Source organism: Podarcis raffonei, chromosome 5 (genome assembly GCF_027172205.1).
Source record: "Podarcis raffonei isolate rPodRaf1 chromosome 5, rPodRaf1.pri, whole genome shotgun sequence".
Lineage (NCBI taxonomy): Eukaryota > Metazoa > Chordata > Lepidosauria > Squamata > Lacertidae > Podarcis > Podarcis raffonei.
This window is the reverse complement of record NC_070606.1, coordinates 24770860-24786460: the sequence shown is the minus strand read 5'-3', so window position 1 is coordinate 24786460 and position 15601 is coordinate 24770860. Positions and strand designations below refer to the sequence as shown.

The window sequence follows — 15601 nt, the reverse complement described above, 5'->3', positions numbered from 1 at the left end:
GCGGCGCTCTCTTGCTTTCCGGCTCGGCCGGGAAACGGGAAGCGGCGGGCGGAGAGGCAGGGCCGTCGACGAAGGCTGTTCCCTCAGCTTGGGGAGTGTGTCCGAGAGAGGCGGGGGGTCGTTGGGGGTTGAGGGAGAGAAGCGGTGCGGAGCCTCGAGCGGCATAAGAAGCTCTCACAACGGCTGCGAGGGCCGGCGTGCGTGCGGGTGCCTCGCTCCCCTCAGCCGGGAGAATGTGGAAGGGAAGTTTCCCCGTCGCCTTTCCCCCTTCGCCGCCCCCGGGCCCGCTTTCCCCCCGGTGGTGACCCTGCCGTCGTCGTCGTCGTCCCCCACTTCCACCGGGGCGTGTGAGGCGAGCGGAGGAGGGTCGGAGGGCGGGTGCTGCTCCCCCCAAGCATGAGTGCGGGGTCTGACGCCCCCAGGAAAAGGATCAGGTCGGACCCCCCGCTCGCCCCCTCTGCCGTCGGCGTCAGCAGCAGCAGCGGCTCGGAAGAAGAAGCGCAGCCCCCTTCCTGGAAGAGGAAAGTGACCCAGTGGCAGCCGCCTCTTCCCTTCAGCAGGGAGCAAAGGTCCAGCAGCAGCAAAGCCAGCCCCGCAGTCACAGTGGGGAACAAAGGTTTGCATCGCCGTGGGGATCCTTTCTCTACAAAAAGAAGGGGGGAAAGGCCATTCTTACTCACTTGCTTTTCTCATCTGGTTTGCTGGGGGGGGGAGGGGAAAGGGGTGTGTGCATTTCCATTTCCTGCACATCAGTTGCATGGGGTTCCATTGCCACAGTGGCCATCATGCTCTCCACCCAAAAGCCAAGAGCTTTTGGGTTTAAGGTGCCAGCCTTGATCCCTGTGCTCTGCTTGGGAGAAAGGTTGCGGCCCTTCCAAGCCTTTTATGTCAGGAACACTCTTGGGTTAAAGGCTGTGGTCCACGAGACGTGCTGCAACTTGGAAGAGAACCTAAGGGTCATCCAGCCCACCCCCCTGCAATGCCGAAATCTTTTGCCCGGCATGGGACTCGAACCCACAGGCCTGGGATTTAAGAGTCTTGTGCTCTACCAATTGATGGAAACGGGCCCACTGAATAAAGTGATGCTCGTTTCTTACTCAACGTGCGTAGGATTGGGCTGTAAAGTAGACAGATTCGGCATGGTCGCTTGCAGTAATTTAAAACAAGTTCTGATGCTTTTGTCACATTACCTTTAAATACTGAAAATCATTGTCCTGCTTTTATAATGTCATAGTTTGACAAGACAGTGGCTTCATCTAAGAAGAGTGGTCACTTCTGCAATTAAAAGGGAAGACATATAAGAGCATTCTTGGTGTTCATTTGACAAGAATTAACTGACAACAGTATTTGACTTGTCAATTTATTGGCATCACAGTTCTGTATAATGTTGTTCTGCAACTTTTATGAGTACTTGGAACAAAGGGTATGCTTCTGAATTTGATTGTTTTAGCATCTTAGATTAGTTGTTGAGGCCCTGGTAATATGTGTTTCGGAAGGCCAGAATGTATTAAGATAATTATTATTTGATCAAGATTGATGAAAGATGGGAACTATCTAGTACAGTGGTACCTCGGGTTACATCCGCTTCAGGTTACATCCGCTTCAGGTTACAGATTTCACTAGCCCAGAAATAGTACCTCGGGTTAAGAACTTTGCTTCAGGATGAGAACAGAAATTGTGCTCTGGCAGTGTGGCGGCAGCAGGAGGCCCCATTAGCTAAAGTGGTGCTTCAGGTTAAGAACAGACCTCCGGAACGAATTAAGTACTTAACTCGAGGTATCACTGTACAAAGAAAGTTGCTTAGTAAAACTCAAAGTTGTGAATAAAAATTCTCAGCCTGAGAAGGGATACATTGTTGGTATACAGTGACATAAGTGTCTTGTGGCACTTGAAAAACTGACCCAGTTATTATGTCATGAGCTTTCATAGGCAAGGGCATACATATTTCATGGAATCCATACAGTGTAGTGAAGGTGTCAGAATTATACACACGTGGTTGTGTAAGGCGCGAGTCCGAGAGAATTTGAGTGGAGCTTCCTTTTGAAGCAGAAGTGGAGCTTCTTAGCACAAGTTTCTCAAGGCATTGTTTCAAATGCACTGGTCTTCTCTCTTTCATTGTATCAATTCTGGACAGTTTTATTTTTGAATAATTCAAATAGTACAAACTATTTGATTGTACATATAAATTCATCCAACTTTCTGTTTAGTAATAACCTGAAAATAGCATCTGATTTAATAGTTCTGAATTTGCATTACCTTCATGAAGTAAAGCATGAACAGAATTGGAGAAGAGATGACCCAAGAAATGCCATTTCTAGAACACATTTTTATTAAATAACTGGTGGTATTAGGTTATCCGAGTAATCAAATTACTATTATCGTATCATACAGATATGCTTGTCAGGAAGCTATGATTGGCTGCAGCTGCCTTTTGAGCATGCCTCACTGACATACCAGAGTTAGCTAAAGCACCATGAAACAAGCTTGCAGTTTGCAGAAAATTCAGATGCCAAGACAATTATAAAATATAATATTGTATCTCTTTTGGTTTTAAAATAGGAAGCTGGTTGTTGCAATATATTGTACTGTGGTTCTTCTTTCCCCCCTCTAGTTTACAAACAAAGGAGGATTACCTCTTGGATGGAGAATAAAGGACCCAAAACAGTGGAGTCAAAAAGGTAAAAACAGAACACGGGGGTAATTTATTTATCCAGAATGTAACAAAAGGAGAGAAAAGGACTCATAATCAAAATATGCCTGGCGCTTCTGTTCATTCTACACTTACTGCATCTCCACCCCCATTGTTCAGCCCAGACACTGAGGTCCAGCTCCAAGGGCCTTCTGGCGGTTCCCTTACTGCAAGAAGTGAGGTTACAGGGAACCACGCAGAGGGCCTTCTCGGTAGAGGCACCCGCCCTGTGGATAGTGAAGCGTTACTATAGCGTTCATTTGTGGGAAGATAAACATCAGTTTTACCTTTGGTTATGGGTCAACATTTTATTTGTATTTGTGTTGTTTTTCTTTTTACAGCTCACAAAACAAAACTTGCAGCGCAGAAGCAGAGCCCAAAATGACATTTGTAAAACAAGACAATGTTTTTGAACACAAAGTGAAAAATGCTGAGGATGTTCTTCAGCAGGGCTGTTCCAGATTACCTGTGGAAATGAATACCAAGCATGTGGCCTTGCCTCAGACTGCCACCCTGCGTAATTGGGAAGCTGAGCAGCTAGGTAGGGATCAGCTTTCAGAAGCAGAGTCTTTGAAAGGAATCCAAACTGGAGACCAGTTGAAAAATGCTAATGCTAATCAAACACATAAAACTGGCAGTCAGGCCCATCGGGGTTGCAATGAAAATCAGGAAAACTGTACTCATAGGAAACTTTCATCAGGCAGCCCTGTGAAGGTAGCAAATATAAAACAGCCATCAAAAGACTATGATCCGGAAAGGCAAGCAACTTTGCAAAATTTGCAGCCGTTTAAGAACTACAACTCTGAGCATGTAACTTGCATAGCTGTTGAGTCAGAGGAGGTGGATGTAGTGCCTGAGAGCCCACTTTCAGATGCAGGCTGTGATGCTTGCTCACCTGATTTGTATGCCACTCAGAAAAGAGATCAAGGATGCTGGGGGGAATCTCCTTCTTTTGAGAAAGAGAGTGAACCTGACTCACCAATGGATGTAGATAATTCCAAAAACAGCTGTCAGGGCTCAGAGGCTGATGAAGAAACCAGTCCACTTCTTGAGGACCGAGAAGACATTGATGTGCCAAAAGCACCAAACAAATCCTCACGGTTTCGAAAGGCAGATGCTGACCTGGATTCAAGAAAGTCACAATCCCGGAGAGGTGAAGGTGCTCGATTTAATCTCCACTTGGAAGGAATGGATAATCAAGTCAAACAGGGTGAAACGCCCACTGAATCACCTGGGATATCACTAGCTGTGTCATCAGAATGCAAAGGTGCCAAACATTGTGGGAGGAAGGACTCTAAAATTACTTCCCATTTCATGAGGGTTCCCAGGACAGAGGAGAAAAGGTAATCTGTCTCCCCTTCTTCTTTCCATACTATTGCACTCAAGTAGCACTGCAGTTAGAATTTCATTCTTGTCTATATAGTAAAACTTTACATCTATGAAAACAGACATAAAAACATGTCTAATTCAGTGTTACTTTAACATGAGCTATTTACGTAAGCTAAGGCTTGTGCAGCAACTACAACTCCTACTGGACAGATGTAACTGCTCTGGTAACTTCCAGGTTAGACCACCTTAAGGCCTTCTTTGTGGGATGCCTTTGAAGATTCATCAGAAACTTCAGTTTGTTTAAAATACAGTTGTGAGCCTAAATGGAACCAACTGTAGCAGAGGTGGTAAATTGGATCATCCAAACTTCTACCCACCTTAGGTCATTTTGCCAAGTGCCACCCATCTGACAATCACCAGAAGCAATGTTATCAACTGGAATGTTTTCCTTTGCTTGTACAGTTTGAAATCAAACCATATAGGCAAAGGTACAGGGTTTTGCATGCATCACCAATCTGCTGATTGGTGGTGCCTGCAAATCCCACTTATGGCAGGGAGTCGTATCCTTTCCTGCCTTGCATCTGTCTTATAGGATGTCAGGTGTAGGACAGGTTGGAGTGACTTGAAGAAAATGGCTCTGCAGGCCAAACTGGGGCTCCTGCCATGCCTAATTAGACCTGTGATCAGGAGATCTCCCACCACTGGATTACAGGGATCATAGTATCTCAACAGGTCCTAAACAGTTTCATTTTGATGCATGTGAAAGTGTTGGTGCTTATGTTTAAAGCTCTAAATTGCTTGTGACTAGGGTATCTAAAGGATTATCTATTTCCACATGAATGGAATGTTTCACCCTTTTGCTGGTTTTTATTGGTATTCTATTATTGTTAATAATCATAGAGTTGGAAGGGACCTTGAGGATTATCTAGTCAAACTCGCTGCAAAGCAAGATTATGCAGCCTGTCAATATGGGGATTGAACACACAAACGTGGCGTTATCAGCACCATGCTTTAACCAACTGAGCTAATTTGTTTCATTATGGGTTGTGTGTGTGTGAAATTGTTAGCTGCTTTGGGAGCTACCTGCTGAAGAGCTGTATATAAATTATTTTCATAAATGAATAAATTTTGTGTATCCTGCAAACATCTCCCAAGATTAACTGAATATGCTCACTTGAGTTTATCATGTGTCCATTGTTTTAGGACAGCAGGTGAGCATTTTGAGTGTACAGCAAATCCCCTTACCCACCACTCAACACTAATTTTAATTAAAAAAACCCTTCAAGTGATGACTTGGATATGTGAAATAGTCATCATAGATTAAACATCATAAACATCATTAAACATCGTAGCTGTTTCCTATTACTTGATATCACCTCAAACACAGTACTTTTCAAGAAAGGTGGTTCACTCATGGAATTGTGAGCTGCATGTCATGTGACAAGAAGAAATGTCTTACCAAATGATGCATTACTAGATGATATGCATGTTCATATGCTCAGCCTCAGTGTGTGTGGCAGTGCAAATTTTGCTTCCCCTCCCTCCAAAATACAAGGATTTTTATGGAGGGGGTGAGCATAAGTGCCTCTGAGAATATTATATTTTGCCCCCACTGTGTAATAATAGTTCCTCTGTTTATATTTTGGAGAGAATGAAATTATTTCTGTTAGATAAAAAGCATCAGGCTAGTTTACATGATGCAAACATACTGTATTACTGGTTTTCAATGTTAGTAAGACATCTAGAGGGAAAAAACCATATGTTTGACACCGAGAGTCTCTGTTCAGCGAAAAAGGCATGCTTAAGATGATAATTTAACTTTCATTTTAATGGCAGGAATGAACAATGTGAATTAAAGCCGCCTCGACCAGGAAGGAAGATTGCTAAATATACTCCTCCTCCACTTCCAACTAATAAAAAGTGGTTTGGGACACCAATTGAAGAGATGAGAAGAATGCCAATGTGTGGGACTCGTCTGCCACATTTGAGGCCATCTGCCAATCATACAGTGACAATCAGAGTATGAAAATCCAAGTTGCTTTACCAACAAAGCTTCCTTTGTAAATTAAAGCTAGACAGTTATTGTTCTCTTCATAAAGTCTGGATTAAGTATTGATTCAGCAGGTTGTGGAGGTCTTTAGATCGCCATGCCTTGAGAATAGTAGACCCTAGAATTCAGAAGAGCAGCATTTAGGGGCTCACTACCTGTTGCACACAGGTGTAAATGTTCATGCCCTGTTGCCATCTTTTGTTTTAAAAGGACAACCACTTAAGGAAGGGATGAGTGAGATCACAGAAGTGTGGAGGGCAGACACTTAAACACGTTTCCGCCTGTAACTTAGCTCAAAATTGCCTCTTTGCTCTTCTAGAGGGAGAGCAGTTTGTTAAGTAGCTCTGCATAGCATTGCAGCCTAAGTTAGAACTACCTACAGTGGTACCTTGGTTCTCTAACGGCTTAGTTGTTGAACAAATCGGCTCCCGAAGGCCACAAACCCGGAAATAAGTGTTATGGTTTGCGAACGTTTTTCGGAAGCTGAACATCTGATGCAGCTTCCTCTTGAGTGCAGGAAGCTCCTGCAGCCAATCGGAAGTTGTGCCTTGGTTTTCAAACAGTTTCGGGAGTAGAATGGACTCCCAGAACGGATTAAGTTCAAGAACCAAGGTACCACTGTACTTTTGCATAGATTGAATATGTTTATTTTGGCGTAATGCAAATTCTTGCATATTGCATAGACTGGACATTATTGCCTGTGTATTTTTGGATATGTATTTATATTTTAAGTTTTAGTGTGCATTGTACTTGCAGATAAGATCACAGGTAATTTCTTCCTTTTTGTAAGATTTAATACAGTGCTCCTTACATATTTTCTCTGTTGCAGGTAGATCTTTTGAAGGAAGGAGAAGTGCCTAAACCTTTCCCAACACATTATAAGGATTTGTGGGACAATAAGCATGTTAAGATGCCTTGTTCAGAACAAAATTTATATCCTGTAGAAGATGAGGTGAGGCATACTAAAAATTTGGGCGATAAAACTTTTGTCAGGCTAAAAACTCCACCAAGTTTCTTAGATATGCTCTAAATTCATAATCATAAATTATTGTGGCTTTAGATGATTTGTTCAAGTTTGATAACTATTCTAATGCATGTGATGTATTGCACTACATTTAGTGTATGAATCCAGATAAATGTGTGACAGAATGACAGCTCATTTTCCTGCCTGCTACTTTTAAATATGATTGCTTAGCACTGATAAAGTGTTTGTATTATGAGTGAAGATAAAGTTGCCGTAAACGACCCTTACTTCTCGCTACTGTGGCTTGCATTGAGAAAGTTAACACAGTAGATGCATGCCAATATATTTCCATGGGCTATAAAAATCCATGGTTCCAAGCTATTCTATTTCAGCAGGGCAACAAATGAACAAACTTTGAGCCAAATAATTCTATCTAAATATTAGAAGCTGTTTATTAGCTACTTGGGCTTATGGTAGAATTTGAGGTGATATTATTGGTTTTTGTAATTCCACACTTACTTTTCATTTTTTAAAGTATAGCTCCCCATCCCAAAGGTTCACAGCAGTTGATTTTACAGCGTAGAAAGGATTTGCAGAGGTTCATAGAACATTACAGACAGAGCAGTGGAAGATTTCAAAAGCATATGAGTTGCTTTTATGAGTCTATCTAGTGTTTCTTTGCGTCAGTGGCCAGTTTGATTCCTCCGAAAAGCAGGACACGAGATTGATATTCCCCCTTTGTTGCTAGTGTATGATATTCAGCAAACTTTCTTCTGTATATAGTGGACGGTTCCCCATTAATTTGATTAAGCTACTGGAAATCTCCACGTTTTGTTGATAGTGAAGTCCTTGATTAGTTATGTGGCATGTGAAGAAGTACTTCCTGAATCCGCTGCTAAATGACTTCACTAAGCATAAAGACAAAGACACCATATAATCATACTATTTTGCTGTATGGAAGACCTTTGTTGTCATTCTGATGTATATACAGTTTATTTTTCAAGAGTCCACAAAGACTAAAAAATGCCGAATACTGAGTTGTTTGATATACCTGACCTTTGGAAGAGTCACTTTACCTTACTTTAGAGCCAACTTGAATGTACTTGTACAGCTTTCAGAAAAAATGTGTGAAAGCCAAGCGTTTCAAGTGTCCGCCAGTGGCGTAGCGTGGGTTTTCAGCACCCGGGGCAAGGCAAGTAATTTGCGCCCCCTAACCCGTGGATTTGCGCCCCCTAACCCTACAAATCTATGCCTATGAATGATGGTCCCTCTCTCTCTCTCTTTCTCATATTCCAATTGATTCCCATTTCCGCCGATCGATCCCCGAAGCTCTCACCCAGCGAAATTCGTGCGTAATTACGCTTCGCCATCCCTAATCCTGCCGCTTCCACCGGGAAATCATGACGGTGCGTTTCTCCTCTCCAAACTTTCCCTGGCCCTTTGCCGGCCGGCGCAGCCCTTTTGGCTACGAGCTCCCCTCCTTCTCTGCCCGCTTCCGACCCCACTTCCCCGTCCAGCCTCCCTACCTCCTGAAAAAAGGCGCCGGCGCCGAGCAGGACACCCCCCCGCGGCCATCGGAGAGAGGCGGGGCTGAGGGAGGCGAGCCAATGGGCGAGGCGGGGCGGGGTAGGTGGCCACGGGGGCAGGCGCTGCCGCAATCCTCGGGTGGGCAAGGTAGGAGCAGGCGGAGGCTGGCCGGCCGCTCTGACAATAGGGGCGGGCCGAGGGCACGACGCGGCTGGGCGCTCTGGACTCGCGCCCCCCCAGATGTTGCGCCCGGTGCGGCCGGCACCCCTGGCACCCCCCACGCTACGCCACTGGTGTCCGCAAACATTGATACCATGGTGACCAATAATTTAATGCTATAATTAGTGTGTAGTCTCCTTTCCTGATATCCCCCCTTTGTTTTTGTTTGTTTAAACATGCTGGCATTTTCCCTATTAGTAGCTAAACTATGATGTTGGATCAACTTCTGCTGCTGAATCACTTATTCTGCCACATCTCCCCATAGTCATCTGATTCACTGACTGAATGGGAACTAGCTGCAGCATTTTATTTTCCTCAGTCCTTGTTCTTGCTTCTGTGTTTACCTATGTCTGCAGCTCTCCTCTTTGCCCCCACCTTGCCAGAGTCGAACGCCAGTCCCTCAGCTCTTCTTCAGGTATCAGAGTCCACTTGTAACTGGCCTCAATTTTTCCTCTGGAGGAGGGATGAAATTAGACATTTTCCATCAATCCTTTCAGCATTGTTCTTACAAGGTTGATTGAAGAAAAAGCTATCTGTAGCTGCTATAGGAAAGGGTCTTCAGCAGAAAATCCTGGAGTGGACTTTATTTTTTGTTTTGTGGGAAAAAGGATGGTATTCACTACTTGTCTTTTTAGCCATGAAAACATATTGTATTGTTTCTCAAAATAAATAAAGCTTTGTGTTAGGGGATGTGTGTAAAGCAGGGGAACACACTGATTCCCAGACCATCCGAGTGCCAGATTGAGAAGGTGTTTGGGCCGCATCCGGCCCCCGGGTCTTAGGGTGCCTACCCTGGTGTAAAGAATGAAGAACAGTAAGAGCTGTTCAGCCATGGAACAGTCTCCCTTTGGAGGTTGTGGACTCTTCCTTGGAGGATTTTAAGCAGAGGTTAGATGGCCATCTGTCATGGATGCTTTAGCAGATATTCCTGCATAGCAGGGGGTTGGACTAGATGACCCTTGGTATCCCTTCCAACTCTACGATTCTGTGACTCTTCCTATGGCAGGAAAGTTGGAAAGGTCTGTGTGAGACAATATTAATTATGAATTGCTGCTGAGTTAGAGTTGAGGGGAAAACAAGGGTTGTATTTTGCAAAGTGGGAGTATGTACAGCTCCTAGAGAGATGAGTGCAGTCTTAATTTTTGGAAAGAGCCTTTGAGAGAGTCAGGCTTTTAGGGGAGGTATTCCATTTGCCCTGTAAGTCTTCATCCTGTATTCTCTGTGAGCAGCAGGCTGTATTTGCTCAGGCCAAAGGGTAAGACACATTGCATGTGCTAAGAAGTGCATCTATAGTATACCCACTAGTTAACGAAAATAATTGTTGGTTACCGTATCAAATTTCAGTTTATGGACTCCTGTGAATTCTAAAGCTGAACCAATAGATCTCTCCTCTTTTCCTCCATAATTGTGACACAATTACCAAGTAGGCAATCATTCTATTCCAATTCACTATTATTTTCCTGTTAGTTGTGAGCCTGAATATAATTTTCTAAGCTGAATCTTAAATATTATTTTCTTTCTTAAGAATGGTGAAAGAACTGCTGGGAGTCGATGGGAATTAATCCAGACTTCACTGCTTAAGAAGTTCACCAGCTCCCGTGATTTGAAGGTAAGGCAGAAAAACACTATTCTTTTTAAAAAAAAACAATTGGCTGCATTTGGTTGTCATGCTAAACCATAATTTAGCATGATGTGAACCAACATATGCAGGTAGGTCCCCTTTCCTCCTCCGGCACTGTGGCTAAGAGGAATTTGGAAACTTTCTCTTCAGTTTTGCCTAACCATAACTTACCTTATCATCTGAGCTGACAAACTGGTTTGAAAGCCAGTTTGAAATAATGGTTTCATCAAAGAGATTTCTATCTATTGGCATAGTAAGAAAATTGGAAATGTTGGAAGTTTCCACTTAACAATATTAGAGAGTGGATGACCTGATTTAGTATGGTTACATTTTTGCACTCCCCAAAGCGTGAGGATATCCAGTTGACTTCATGATTTGGAGAGGTGACATGTTTGAACTGCTGATTACCCAAACCATCAGATTTGCTACCATTTCCTCCTATCTTGGCAACTGGCAAGGTACATCCAGCCTATGATTTGGGTGGCTTAACAAAATCAAAAGTTTGGAACTCTTTGGGGAAATTCTAAAACTGAGCAAATATTCCTCTGCTAGTTTCCTCCAAACAGGTTGTTTAAGAACAGGTGAAAGTACAATGATATTTCTCATGTTTCAACTCAATCACCTTTTAGCCCCTGACCATTAGGTCCAGTTGTGGCCGACTCTGGGGTTGCGGTGCTCATCTCGCTTTATTGGCCGAGGGAGCCGGCGTACAGCTTCCGGGTCATGTGGCCAGCATGACTAAGCTGCTTCTGGTGAACCAGACCAGCGCACAGGAACACCGTTTACCTTCCCGCCGGAGCGGTACCTATTTATCTACTTGCACTTTGACGTGCTTTTGAACTGCTAGGTTGGCAGGAGCACGGACCGAGCAACAGGAGCTCACCCCGTCACGGGGATTCAAACTGCCGACCTTCTGATTGGCAAGTCCTAGGCTCTGTGGTTTAACCTACAGTGCCACCCGTGTCCCATACCAATCACCTTTTAGGGCTTCTATTTACAGTTGCATCAGATGCATAACAAGTAGAATTGTGTGGTCTGATTATATAGTATTTTTAAAAATAATATCTCTTTACATTAGAATGAATAAAATGCTTGGCACCAGTATCCATGAAAATTACTTTTAAATACTAAATTTTTCAGTGGTTTTAAAAATAAACAGATCCTGTCAATAGCACTTTTAATTCCTGTAGAGCAATTCAACCAGTTGACTATCTGAACCTGCAAAAGCATTGGATCCAGTGCTTTTTTTCTAAGAGAAAAAAAAGAGGTGCCAGAACTCACCGTGAGTTCTTATAATGGCACTGTGAGTTCTCTTATAATGGCAATGGTGCCCATCTGAGAGGTGCTGGAACTGGGTTCTGGTGAGTTCCAGTGGAAAAAAGCCCTGATTAGAACTGTGAGTAAGATTCAGCTTCCCTTTTGTCCTTTTTAGCTAGAATACTGTTCCTGTGTCACAGCAATCTAAGCCAAAACAAGCCCACAACTGTTGTCATGCTTCATTTGTCTTTTAACTGAATGATCTCATTTTCAATATCTATATTAATTATCAGTCTCCTTTTCATACCTAGGTATTTTATCTGCAACAGGGGAGACATGTTGAATATTTTATTATACATGTCCATCTTTTTTTCTTCTTTTTTCCAGATGCAAAGGACAAAAACCTTTTACCTCCAGTGTTGTATAGAAGAAGAAATTTTGGCAGGTAGTGAGAAATGCTATAGTTGAAATTCCATCCTCTATACAACTATGAAAAGTAAAGGGATACTGACCTCTCTTTGTCTTAAAAGCATAAAAGGGATACTGACCTTAGGTCAGGATGTGACCCCCCAGTTAACTGGAAACCAGTGACATATAGAGAAAGCAGTGAAATGTTTATGTTGATCTGTGGAGACTAGTCACTTTGTGCAGAGGTTTCTTACCTCCTAAAAATATTAGGCCATTTAGAAACTGGAAAAACTAATATTTGCAAATAACTTGTTGTTTCACATAAACCACTATGTATTAGCAGCAATTGCCCAGCTGCCTTTTGAACCAGGAAATTATTGAGTTAGTACAAAGTAACTGGAAGGTGTTAGCAGTTCGAAAGCACGTCAAGTGCACATAGATACAGTCATACCTCAGATTAAAGTATTTTCGGGTTGCGCTCTGCGGTGACCCGGAAGTAACAGAATGCATTACTTCCGGGTTTCGCCGCTCGCACATGTGCAGACACTCAAAATGACGTTACATGCATGTGCAGACACGGCAAATCACAACCTGCGCACTCGCAGGCGTGGGTTGTGTTTGCTTCAAGATGCGAACGGGGCTCTGGAACGGATCCCATTCGCATCCAGAGGCACCATTTTAAATAGGTACTGCTCCGGCGGGAAGGTAAACGGCATTTCCGTGCGCTGCTCTGGTTCGCCAGAAGCTGCTTACTCATGCTAGCCACATGACCTGGAAGCTGTCTGCAGAAAAACGCTGGCTCCCTCGGCCTCTAGAGCGAGATGAGCGTGCAACCCCAGAGTCATCCACAACTAGACCTAACAGTCAGGGGTACCTTTACCTTTAACTGGAAGGTGTACATAAGCTTCCAGTTAAAAGCTTAACTGGTCAAAATCACTGAAAGTATATTAAATAAATTTCCTGTAGGTGCTGCTGTCTTCCTATGTATGTCAGTATACTTCTTTTGTTGGAAAAAACAGAAACTGGGCGTGTAGAGTATGTGCTTATAATTACAGCACGTTCTCTCTTTGTTTTTTACGGCAATGTGTGGTTCTTATTAAGTCCTTGCTATAGCCCATTCACCATGCTGGAATGTTTAATCCATTATGGTGGAATTTAAAGCTGATAATCCTCATGGAAAAAATTGTTTTTTTCTTTAAGTATTCTTAATTTGAGCTTCCAAGATTCTCAGAACAGGGTGGTCTGCCATGCAGGCACAGCCAAGACCCATATATGTTTAGCTTCAGCAAGGTGGCAGCATCATTTTCCGTTGCATTCTGCCCTGCAGCCAGAGTTGGTGTAGACAAATTTAAGTTGGTTTGTGTGATATAACAGTAAATATTTATTTATTGAATTTATATACTGCCCTATACCTGAAGGTCTCAGGGCGGCTCACAGAACAAAACCAGAACACAAAACCACAAAATATATAATCAAAATAAAAACAACAACCCAATACCCCCCCAACTCAATAACCCTCCAATAATTGATTTCAAAATGCCTAAATGGTTGTTTCAGCACAATCTTCTGGGAAGGCAAAGAAATGTAATACCTGATCAGTTCTTTTATGAATGAGTAGTTCTGTTAGTGTTGTGACACTAGTGCTTTAGTAATGTGTAAAGAATAAAAAGTAACTCGATAATTTTGCCTATATGACAGAAGCTCATTCTACTCAAAGTTGCCTGGCATCCTTATTCATGTACTACCAATATAGAGAAAATACCTTTTCTAAATGGGACACAATTATTATTGTAGCTCAAGGTCCTTTGTAATGCAAGTGGTGTTGAATTATGGGGTTTTCAGTGTTTCTTAGGTGCCTACCAATGACAATAAAGCAAAATACCTGCTTAAATAATAAATTTATAAATTTATACCTGCTTAAATAATAAATAACAATAAAGCAAAAAACCTGCTATCAAGGTTGATGGTGGCCTGAGTTTGCAGGACAGAAGATAAAAAGAGGCTTGAAAATTGAAATTGATCACACCTGTGCTAACATCTCTGTAAGGCAGTCTGGCATCCTTCCATTTATGATTGTATTCCTATCCTGTCATCTATAGAAATAACTGTTTGACCCCATCTTGATACAGTTGCTAGAAAAGGGGTAGGTGGTTCAAGATGTTGATGAAGTGGAACTCAAATGAATGACTACATGCTTCACAGTTAAATGAACATCCATCAATTTTGCAAGATCCTACTGCATGAAAGATAGCACAGTGAAATATTGCTGTGCTGCATTTTGAGAATGATTAGTACAAATAGACTGTTTTATTGGACAGTCTGTATGCTATTGCATTGCATAGTATACTTTGTCAGCATTTTTCCCCATCTTGCCTGAGGAAACTCTATGTTGTTGTAAACAAAAATCTGCCCTTTTTCTCTTATGGGGTATCCAAGAGCCCATATAGAGTCCTTACGTAGGTTCCCTATTGATAGGAGAAAATAACACAGAGGCCAACCAGAGAATATTGAGAAGCAAAGCAGCTAGTAAGCCTGATCTTTATTATCTGTTGCAACAGGGTCCCCCCTCACCACACGGGAGGGAGGAGGAACCCAGAACAATGGTGCGCAAGGCCTTATAAAAGGCCATTTTAAATTCCCTGCCCTGGAGCTCAAGACCACCCCTCCATACATCATACATACATCACAGAAGGGGTGTAACCTAAGACCACCCCCCAGATACATCATACCGACATCACAGAAAAGGCGGTCTAAAACAGAAATTTGAATGTTGCTTTTCTCCTGTCTTATCTCCTGTCTGGCAGGTTACTTGATTGGATACCCTGGGGAGCCTGGCCAGTCTTTTGTAATGATAAATACTCAGGTCACAGGCTCACACCCTATTCATATCTTAAGTCTTAAATCTTAAAAGGATTTGTGAGGAAAGAGACAATGGGGAGGTTTCCCTCTTTGACCTTGCAGAGAAAACATTTGCTCAGTTTGGGAATCAAAATGATTTTGCTTGGTTGGTACACTTATGAACATTTAACATATATCTAAGACCTCAACATTCCAATCACAATGTAACAGATGGTCACTTCATGTTCTCATTCAAAAGGGTCAAAAGAGTGACCCTTAGGGACATGTTGCAGAGATAGTGGGAGTTAAGAAAATTGGGGAGCGGTGTAATAGACAGTGACATAGGTCTGAGTCTCTGATATGACATTATTTTTATGTCCGAGCAGAATCTGGGTTGTGATGACCATTGAGGTTTTATTGGTTCCAGGGCACCTGGTTGGAGCTCTTTGCATGAAATAGCAGAGTTATAAACAAAAGAAAACAAATTACATAAAAAGCTGGTTGGAGATTTGGCACAAAAGCTTATCAGAGGCTAAATGTGTATTGGGGCGGGGGGGGAGGGGAGACTAGCATATGCAGGCTGGCAGCATTCCCTGTTTAAAAAGCTCTCATGCTAAATCCCCAGACTGCATTTTGAACTTAATGGAATTTAAAAAGTTATTGGGGGTGAGATGGAGAGAATTTCTGGAAAGGAAATAC

At 42.7% G+C, this 15601-nt stretch overlaps 1 protein-coding gene across 2 annotated transcripts in view; it reads left to right on the top strand.

Annotated features, from left to right (window-relative positions):
- Positions 1-264: 264 nt before the first annotated feature.
- The window catches only part of PARG (poly(ADP-ribose) glycohydrolase), a 68769-nt gene continuing 53432 nt past the window's right edge, over positions 265-15601 (top strand). For both annotated transcript variants that reach the window (XM_053388248.1, XM_053388247.1), the window contains exons 1-6: positions 265-616; positions 2612-2678; positions 3031-4032; positions 5855-6038; positions 6898-7020; positions 10304-10387. In XM_053388248.1, the coding sequence (XP_053244223.1) occupies positions 397-616; positions 2612-2678; positions 3031-4032; positions 5855-6038; positions 6898-7020; positions 10304-10387 (1680 nt within the window). In that variant the 5' untranslated portion in view covers positions 265-396. The remainder of the gene's footprint in view (positions 617-2611; positions 2679-3030; positions 4033-5854; positions 6039-6897; positions 7021-10303; positions 10388-15601) is intronic.